Source organism: Hordeum vulgare, chromosome 4H (genome assembly GCF_904849725.1).
Source record: "Hordeum vulgare subsp. vulgare chromosome 4H, MorexV3_pseudomolecules_assembly, whole genome shotgun sequence".
Taxonomy (NCBI): Eukaryota; Viridiplantae; Streptophyta; class Magnoliopsida; order Poales; family Poaceae; genus Hordeum; species Hordeum vulgare.
Window position 1 is genome coordinate 429433874 of NC_058521.1, and position 10833 is coordinate 429444706.

At 46.6% G+C, this 10833-nt stretch overlaps 1 protein-coding gene across 1 annotated transcript; it reads right to left on the minus strand.

The window, feature by feature from the left end:
* Positions 1-5808: 5808 nt before the first annotated feature.
* LOC123448825 (probable nicotianamine synthase 6) lies at positions 5809-7179 on the minus strand. Its single transcript, XM_045125846.1, has one exon. The coding sequence runs from the start codon at positions 7091-7093 to the stop codon at positions 6101-6103; it is 993 nt and encodes a 330-aa protein (XP_044981781.1). The 5' UTR covers positions 7094-7179; the 3' UTR covers positions 5809-6100.
* Positions 7180-10833: the final 3654 nt, after the last annotated feature.

Consider the following 10833-nt stretch of genomic DNA (forward strand, 5'->3'; position numbering starts at 1 on the left):
ATGAACTCAACAAACTAGATGCACGCTGGATAGCGGTCGATGTGTGGAGTAATAGTAGTAGATGCAGAAAGTATCGGTCTACTTGTCTCGGACGTGATGCCTGTATGTATGATCATTGCCTTAGATATCTTCATGACTTTGCGCGGTTCTATCAATTTCTCAATAGTAATTTGTTCACCCACCGTGATATTTGCTATTTTGAGAGAAGCATCTAGTGAACACTATGGCCCCCGGGTCTACTCCACCCTATATTTTCAACCTTACTCTTTTTACTTCGTTGCACTTTCCGCCTTCAGATCTCACTTTGCAATCAATCTTGAAGGGATTGACAACCCCTTTATAGCGTTGGGTGCAAGCTCTTTTGTGTTTGCGCAGGTACTATGGACTTGACGAGATTCTCCTACTGGAGGTATACCTTGGTTCTCAAACTGAGGGAAATACTTACTGCTCCTGTGTTGCATCACCCTTTCCTCTTCAAGGGAAAAACCGACGCAAACAAGAGAAGTAGCAAGAAGAATTCCTAGCGTTGCTGGGGAAGGACTTTTGTTGCCGTAGAAGGGGGACATAAATACGATGCAAATTAAATATTAAAAGCAGGAATATTAGCACTATTGCTAGAATATTAGCAGTACGGCTGGGGTAGCAGTAGAGCTCTATTCATTCCAGCGCTACTTCTAACGTAGATACCAGTAGCGCTTTCAGTCCAGCACTACTGCTAAGAGTTAGCTGTAGCGCGTTAGAAGTAGCGCTGGCCCCAGCGCTACTAGTAAGGGTAAAACCAGCGCTACTACTAGGGTTTTCCCTAGTAGTGAAAGTATCCCAAATTTCCTTTGCATTCTCAAGGCGACTAATTTTGTTGAATTATTCGGGGCACATGCAGTTGAATAGGATGTCACAAGCTTGAGCATTGTATTGCAACATCTTCAGTTCTTTCGTTATCGCATCACGATCCGGTTCTCTTCCTTCTCCGAAGAAATCAACTTGCACACCAACACGAACAACAGCCCAAACGGCACAATTATGACCAAAAATATGCATTTTCATCTTATGCTTCCAACTAGCAAAATTTGTACCATCGAAGTATGGACCTCTACGGTGATAATTTCCCTCACTAGACACCATACTCTCCTAGGTTGTGAAACCAAAGCAATGGAGACCAAAGATCTAATACCACTTGTAGGATCGAAAGTATGTCTAGAGGGGTGATTAGACTACTTGACAAGATAAAAACTTAGCATTTTCCCAATTTTAGTTGTGGGCCAGTTTTAGCAATTATGACAAGTCAAGTTCACCCTACACATGCACATTTAAGAGCAAAGCAGGAAAATAACGACATGCAAATGTAAAGTAGAGGATAGGGTAGGGAGATCAAACGCAAAGGTTGACACGGCGATTTTTGGCATGGTTCGATAGGTGGGCTATCATACGTCCATGTTAGTGGAGACTTCAACCCACGGAGGGTAACAGCCGCGAGAGTCCATGGAGGGCTCCACCCACAAGGGGTCCACGAATAAGCAGCCTTGTCTATTCCACCACAGCTTCCGTCCACACAGGACTAGCCTCACTCACGGTAGATCTTCACAAAGTAGTCGATCTCCTTGCCCTTATAAACGTCTTGGTTCAATTCCACAACACGAAGTAGGAGGCTCCCAAGCAACACCTAACCAATCTAGGAGGCACCACCTTCCAAAAGGTAATAGATGTGGTAGAACCATGAAATCCTTGCTCTTGTGCTTCAAAAGATATCCTCCTAAACACTCAATCACTCTCTGACAGATTTGGCATGGGTAGGAGAGATTGATCTTGTGGAAAGCGACTTGGGGAGACTAGAAATCAAGGTTCCGATGGTTGGAATGGAATATCTTGGTCTCAACACATGAGTAGGTGGCTCTCTCTCAGAAAAATGGATCTCGCAAGTGTAAGTGTGCTCTCAGTATTTTTCAGAAAAAGTTTGTTCTCAGTGCTTCCTCTACGAATGAGAGGCGGATGGAGGGGTATATATAGGCATCCCCTAAAATCCAACTGTTACAACATTATTGCCCAACTTGGTAGTGCCGAGTTGCACTAAATGTGGCAACTTTTGAATTCTCGGTGAGACCGATATATGAATCTCACTGGTATCGATACGATGACCTAGACCAGTTTCCAAATCTCGGTGAGACCGATTTCAAACTCGAAAATTCCAATTCTTGAAATCTTCCCAACAGAAAATTGGTCACTAATCTCGGTGGCATCGATTTGAAAGTTGGTGGTACCAAGATGGTAGGGTTTGTCATAGGGTCTGTCAAGTGTAAAATCGGTAGGGCCGTGTGGAAATAGTTGGTGGCATCGATTTTGCTGGTTTGGCTTTGGACAAAGATATTTGTGGGAGAATGACTGAGTATTTTTTGTGGCTAGCTCTAAGCACTTGAGCAAACAATTCATCATAATACCTAACCCCTTTCAATAGTATTGGCTTTCCTAAGGACTCAAAGTGATTTCTCACAAATGTAAAATGAAGAGTCTTCTTGCTTCAAGCTTGAGCCAATCCTATTCTCTTCCTTGTATCAAGGGGCTTCTCCTCGGAATCCTATAACCAAGGCATCTTTGAACTTTTATGAAATGTGCTTGGATAAAATCATTAGTCCAATGTTGCATATGTTGTGATCAATTATCAAAACCACCTTAGAAAGCGATTGTGATTTCATCGTATTTGCTCGTATGGGTTCGTGGGCACCACGAAATCTTCAGGTCCGAGGCTAACCTCGTCCTTATACATGGGGAGGTAATCCTCGTCCAACCCCTTGTCGGAGGTGCCTATGTATTTGATGTTGTCCTTTACAGGTGTCCCCATCGGCCCAGAATGTTGGGCGGGTGAGACTTGATTGTTCTTACCCTGGCTCTCTACAACATTGGGGCAGCACCGTTATCGGTCGCGCACGTGGTGTCGGTCTTGCTTCTGCTTCCACTCTTGCCCTTCGTCTTCCTCTTAGGGACATGACATTTGGAGTTTTTATTGGGCTGCTCCTTGGGATCTTCCTTGGGAGTGTCGACCATATAAACGCCATATGTAGACATAGCGGCCCAACTCCCCATCTGTGGCATGGCCACAGGTGAATTTGCTCTGGTATTGCCAGGGTCATCTTCTTCCATGTCGGTGGCCTCGTCGAAGCGAGTCAAGGATGTCTGTCAGGTCCTCGATCATGGCGACTATGTGGGCGGTGGGTGGGATGAAAAATTCTCTGTCGTTGACACCGGACGAGATCGCCAGGTTTTGGATTCGTTCCAGCACCTCGTTTATTTGTGAGAGCTCATTGGCATCGAGGGTCTGGACATAAGTCAGGTTGATCTGAAACGGTTTGTTCGGGATGCTTGACGCGAGCCCGTTATGTCGATCACCCTGGTCCGACCCTAGGTCGGCGGGTGAAGAAACTGTCTCAAAGACTATTACCGACTCCAAAGACAAGTTCGGCTCCTCGGTATCACCCGGGCAGGCAAGGTTTAAATCAAAAGTGGTGGCCGTCGGATCCATCTCCGGGGCTGGCTCTACCAAAAGGTCGGATTTGAGGATCAGACCGTAAACATGTTCCGGAGTTCTGGAGCCATAGGGATCTTCGGATTGATCTGAGGTCCGTTCCGAGAGAACCAGATCTCCGCGTTCGTCCGTGATGTACTCCACGCTCCCGAACATGATGACCTAGTGTGGGGCAAAGTTCTCGGCATAGCTCAAGCGGCGGTCGGATCTGCGTGCAAAACTAAGTTGCGGAAGGCAAAGAGTTGGTCGGGGACGAAGATGTCACCACAATCAATGTTGCTATCAATCTGCAAGTGAGCCACCAATCCTTGACGATCCAACAACGATCTCTCAATGAAAGTACCAATGTCGGTGTCAAAATAAATAGACAGACCTCGGGTTGGGGAGCCCAAGATGTGAGATTGGACCGATGGGTAACAAGAGGCAAGGCACACAATATGTTGACCCAGGTTTTGACCCTCTTTAAAGAGGTAAAACCCTATGTCCTGGTGTTGCTTACATAATAGAAGTATCAAAGTACAGAGTTGATCTACCTCGAGATCGTAAGTTGTGGTCTAAACCCTAGGGGTGATGATGATGAATGAATGTGCCTTTACGGATTAAACCCTCTAGCTTATATAGGAACTAGGTGTATCCAGGATTACACATAATCGGTTGCCATCTAGGGATTATATGCTGAATTCTAATAGACATACTTGGAGTACATGTCGGGTCCTTGATGAAGTCTGATATGCTTATGCCATAGGTTAAAGGCTTTTGCAGTCCTTCCTCCTTAACGAGTTGTCAGTCTGGCCCATGGACTAGGCCAACCGGGGCGAGGACCCCATAGTCCAGGACACCGTCACCGGCGGCAATGGTGGCGGCCCAAAATATGGTGACATGGTTACTGACGCCGGGCATCATGTGAGCTCATTACCAAATTCTTAAAAAAAAGGTGAGCTCCTTAATAAGGGAATTCAAAATTCATCCATATAGCTTCATTCATAATTGCCTTTGTGTTGGTATTTGCTTTGCATGGACGTTTTTCTCTCGTAGTGCGCGCTCACATGAGACGAGGCGGTCATTTCTTTGGATGGCCTTTGAGGGCCCCAAGTTTTCAACAATCGCTAGGCTAGTGTTCTTGGATCTCGTGGAGAGCACACCACTTGACGGGGTGATATCATGATATTCCGAGTTCGTCGTGGTGTGAGACTCCCGCCATGGCCTGGCTGAGAGTCATGGCATGTTGCTTCTTCAAACTTGGCACCACCCTCGTCCTGTTAGGAGGACCCTGGCTAAAATTGATTATTCGTATAACAATGGTATCATAGTTTATTCATGATCAGTTCTTTTGTAACGGCCCCTGCAGCTCACACTGTATGTTGTGCTAGTTATATACAAAGTGAACACTGCCTGTGAGGTTTGTCATGCTTTGCTGTCAATCAAACACTTCAATTTACACAATCAAACTGCCCGACAAACGGTGATGGCTTTAGCAGAGATCATGAAGTTGACCTCCTGACGGGCCCATCGAGCCATGGACGGATTCAGAGGCAAAAGCAAAGGGAAACATTTATAGCCGGTGCGCCGCCGAACGCTCGGGCCGGTCGCGTGAGACCCGCGCGATCCCGCTGATCTGGCGGCCCCTGTGCCCTGCGCTACTGCCCCTGCGCTGCTGCCGCCCACATCGCCGGTGCTTGTCCCCGTCAACCTCCCGCGTCACCGGTGCCCGCCCCCGTCTGCCGCCCGCCCTGTCGATTCCATCCTCCGCCTGTCGTCCTCGTCGTCTCCGCCATTGCCGAGCTCGTGCGTATACAAGTATTGCAACCGTCATCTAAAATTGATTATTCATAACAATGGTACTATAGATTATTCATGATAGGTTCTTTTGTAACGGTCACTGCAGCTTAAACTGAAAAAAATATTAAACATACAAAGACTTACAAAGGGTTACACGCTAACTAGGATTTTTTTTCTTTCTAACTAACCTCTCCCCCTGATTTTCACGGGATGGGGTCCTCACCCCCCTTAATCTCCAATTAAAATCCACCTTCCTGTAAAACTCCTGTAAACCTATGTATATGTAACATTGCTGGCTCAAACTGTGTGTTGTGCTTGTAGTATACAAAGTGAACACTGCGAGTGAGGTTCGTCACGCTTCGCTATCAATTAAACACTTCAATTTACATAATCAAACTGCGTGACAAACGGTGATGGCTCCAATAAAAATGATGAAGTTGATCTCCTGACGACCCGTCGAGTCATGAACGGATTCACAAGGCAAAAGCAAATGTGGGTCATCCGTGAATTAGCAACCAACTTGACAAATGTACTCAATACGAATATGACACCGATTACACCATACTATTTGTGAACAAAAATCGTCTTATTCTCAACACTTACACCTATAATGACACACTGTTACTTGGCACACTACCCTCGTCTGCCCTGCCTTTCATAGACTAGTGTAAACATCACACTTACATTGACAACACATGACTTGAACTGCATAGGTAGGTAGTAGTACGATTGCAAGCGATGAAGCAGGCAGCCACGTATGGATGCTGACCACACACGTCCACCTTCATTTTCATTCCCTCGCAACGATCAGAAGGCCACTTCCGCGTTGGTGAACTCCTCTCTCTTGTGGGTCACGTCCGCCACCATCTCACCGAACCTGCACGGCGGGCTGACCACCGGCACCGCGCCCCGCGCGTACTGTCCACCACGCCCGTTGGGACGTTCATTGGCATGCACGTCCTTGGACTTGTGTGCGATGATGACGGAGTTCACCACGTCATCGTCGGGGTGACACACGGCCAGCACCTCAAACCCGCCTCGACCGATGTCCTGGGGATCGACGATCGGGTAGAGGAACCCACGTGCCCCGTGCGCACTGCGCACGACGAGGGCCGCCCCGTCCGCCATGTGCGCGCCGAGGTGCGCGATCACCTTGGCCTTGTCCTCGGCAGCCATGCCCACGAGCGCGGCCAGGAAGACGACGTCGTACGCGGCGAGCTCGCCGGTGAGGTCCGCTACGTCGGCGGTGTGGAAAGACATGCGGGCGCCCACGTCCTTGTCCGCGCGGAACAGCTTGCTCGCACGGTCGTTGGCCGCGCTACACAGGTCGTAGTTGTCGAACATGGCGTCGGGCAGGTGGCGAGCGGCGAGGACGTAGGAGCTGAACGGCAGCGGGCCGGAGCCGATGAACGCGACGCGGGCCGGGGCGATGCCGCCCGGCACGTAGCGCGCCAGGAGCTCGTACTCCAGCTTGCTGAGGTTGATGTAGTTGCTGTAGTAGGGGAACATGCCGAGGTGGTCGAGCGGGTTGTCGAAGGCGGCCAGCATGTCGGAGTAGTGCGCCTCCAGCTTCCCCTCGGCCTCGGAGCAGAGGCGGATGAGGCCCTCCCGCATCTCCTGCGCCTCCGACCCGAGCTTGGTCACGTCCACGGGGCTCGGGGGGACGCACGCGGTGACCAGGTCGGTGAAGAGCGCGTCGACGTCGGGTGATGGGCTGAGGGACGGCAGCTTGGCGATGGCGGCGTGGAGGCCGGTGATCTTCTGGACCAGGGCATCAACCTCCTTGTTCTGGGCATCCATTTTAATACTGTATGTTGTGGCTACCTGAGGCACAGGAGCGAAGTGGAGTGGTGGATGGAGCTGCTTGGTGAGCTATGGAACGAGCTGTACGGGGTATATGTAACTGTCGTCTAGAGCACTCATCGATGGAGCTGGAAAAGATGTGCATGCATATGCATGCATGCAAGCTTCACGCATCCATGCCCAATATGGCTGGTTTCATGCCTCTGCTGCTGTGACGTGCTCACGTCCGGCTGTTGAAGTAGACAACGTTAATTTATGTCATTTTCGATATGTCCATGAACCTTTAGTGCGTATGAAATAAAGAGCGTCCACAAACTGTTTCTGGATCTCTCCGCACAGACGTTTAATGTGTGCCATATAAAGAGCGTCTACCAACTGTTTTTGATATGTCCGTGGATGTTTAGGAGTGCGGACGTTTGGAGCTCGGTCTTCATGGAGGCCGAAATTTTTATACTGCAAAATTTGACTCCGGTCCAAATTAGTAAACGGATCTTGTTTCTTTCGCAGTTTGAGTTTCGTTGTTTCGTTTGTTTTGATTCCTTTTTGCAAACCGGAGTTCTTCAGTTGAACTTTCTGGTTAGATCTCTTATTTGAGTTTTATCCGTGCTTCTAGTTTGAGTGCTTATGTATGTTATTGTTTTGTTGCGATAGAGTACCCGGAGTGCGAAGCGTGCTACTACGAGTCTCTAGGTTTTGCGGATCATCAGCAAGGCAAGTAACACTTTGATCATACCCCTTTATTACCCAGTTTTTATTGCATTAGATCAACCCTCAAACATTGCATGGTTAGGATATGATTAACATGCGGGTTTTGGGAAGTAGATGATGAGGTAGAACCTATTGTCCTATTCATTATCAAACATTTGGGAGTTACTTCTACGTTATGCTTATATTGCTATGCTATGCTCGTAGACGTGGATTGGGTGAGTGTATCCATGACATATGTGATTATTGTTAATCAATGGTTAAGTTAAGGTGGATACTTAAATACACATCTGGGTGGATTATTTGAGGCACCCTGGAGTACCCAGTGGTTGTCAGGGCACCTGGAGAAATCCAACGTTGTCCTAGGATATCCCGGAGTAACCGTGTGATCATCCTACGGTCCGCCACCCAGGCTCAAAGGGATCATAAGATTATTCATACTAGAAACTTCCGTGTGCAGCCACAAGCCAATATGGTCTCTGGCATGGTTGAGTAAGTTGCGTGAAGCTCTTGAAGAGGTAGACTAGCAGATGTAGTGGGTTGTAGGTGGTACTATCTACCCAGAGTAAAGAGTAAATGATTCAGAAAGATTGTGTCTCGAATCTCTGACCATGCATGTATTCGAGTCTTGTGGGGAAAAGTGCGCAAACCTCTGCACAGTGTACAAACTAATCATGGTTAGTCGTGTCCCCGGTTATGGACATCTTGAGTATTTGGTTCTTGGATTATCATGTTGATCTCATCACTCTAAATTAATTTGTTGGGTTTAATGATGATGCTTAATTGGGGATTGAGTTAGAGGAACCTTCTCAATGTTTAACAACCACCATGATAGTTAAATAAAATTTATTCCTTTGTTGTAGGAAAAAGATTGGTTTGTGCAAAATTGTTAACCATAGAGCTTTCCACCAGCCATTATGCATGTAGAGATAGCATTTCATTCTGTTCATTACTCTATGTGTAACACTGCCAGCATATTCCATGTGCTGACCCGTTTCGGGCTGCAACATTTCATGTTGCGGACTTTTCAGACGACGAGTAAGGTGCCATAGGTCGTTGTCTTTCACTCAGTTATGTCGTTGGAGTTGATGGACTCACTTTATATTCCAAGCCTTCCGTTGTTATCATTTTTAGATGGCCTTAAACCATATTATTGTAACAAATTCTCTTTTGAGACATTTGATGTAATGAGTGTGTGATTGAAACTCTGTTACAAATCCTCAAGTACTGTGCGTGTCAGCATTACCGATCCAGGGATGACACTGATGCACACAGGCTAGACTGTTTAAGGTCTGGTCACTACACTAAGGGTATAGCAGCGGAAAATAACGTCATGCAAATGTAAAGTAGAGGGTAAGGTAGGGAGATCAAACGCTAAAGTTGACACGGAGATTTTTGGTATGGTTCCGAAAGGTGGCGCTATCGTACATCCATGTTAGTGAAGACTTCAACCTACGGAGGGTAACGGCCGCGGGAGTCCATGGAGGGCTCCACCCACAAGGGGTCCACGAAGAACAGATCTTGTCTATTCCACCACGGCTTCCGTCCACACAGGACTAGCCTCACTACGGTAGATATTCACAAAGTAGATGGTCTCCTTGCCCTTACAAACTTCTTGGTTCAACTCCACAACATGAAGTAGGAGGCTCCCAAGCGACACCTAACAAATCTAGGAGGCACCACCCTCCAAAAGGTAATAGATGTGGCAGAACGATGAACTCCTTGCTCTTGTGCTTCAAAAGATAGTCTCCTCAACACTCAATCACACTCTCATAGATTTGGCATGGGTAGGATAGATTGATCTTGTGGAAAGCAACTTGGGGAGGCTAGAAATCAAGGTTCAAATGGTTGGAATGGAATCTCTTGATCTCAACACATGAGTAGGTGGCTCTCTCTCAGAAAAATGGATCTAGCAAGTGTTAGTGTGTTCTGAGTGCTTCCTCTACGAATGAGAGGTAGGTGGAGGGGTATATATAGGCATCACCAGAAATACAACCGTTACAACATTATTGCCCAACTCGATGACACCGAAAAAATCTCGGTGAAACCGAGTTGCACTAAATGTGGCAACTTTTGAATTCTCGGTGAGACCGATATCTGAATCTCGGTGGTACCGATACGATGACCTAACTAGTTTCCAAATCTCGGTGGGACCGATTTCAAACTCGGAAATTCCGATTCTTGAAATCTTCTCAACAGAAAGTTGGTCACTGAATCTTGGTGGCACCGATGTGAAAGTTGGTGGTATCGAGATGGTAGTGTTTGACATAGGATATGTCAAGTGTAAAATCAGTAGGTCCGATTGGAACTAGTTGGTGGCACCGATTTTTCTTGTTTGGCTTTGGACAGAGATATTTGTGGGCGAATGGCTGAGTATTTTGGGTAGCTACCTCTAAGCACTTGAGCAACCAATTCGTCATAATACCTGACCCCCTTTTAATAGTATTGGCTTTCCTATGGACTCAAAGTTATTTCTCACAAATGTAAAATTAAGAGTCTTCTTTCTTCAAGCTTGAGCCAATCCTATTCTTTTCCTTGCATCAAGGGGCTTCTCCTCACAATCCTATAGCCAAGGCATCTTTAAACTTTTCTGAAATATACTTGGTTAAAATCATTAGTCCAATGATGCGTATGTTCTAATCAATTATCAAAACCACTTAGGGAGCAATTGTGCTTTCAATCTCCCCCTTTTTGGTAATTGATGACAACATATAGATCAAAGCTTCGACAAAAGATATAATCAATGATTAGCATCTGGTTTGAGAAGTATGTGAAAAGCAAGAGCTCCGCCTAAATTTGTGCATTATTTGGAATTTGCGTTTGAAGGCAAATGCACGATCGATTAGGATCATGGGTTATTCTTCCATGTCACATTCAACTTGGTGGTGCACATAAATGATATGAATGAATAGCAATGCACATAACACCAAACGAATAAGTGAATGATCATCATGCAGATAGCTCAAAGATAATAACATGGTAGCAATAAATAATCAAAGCGTATGATCAAACACATCTACTAAATGGATAAA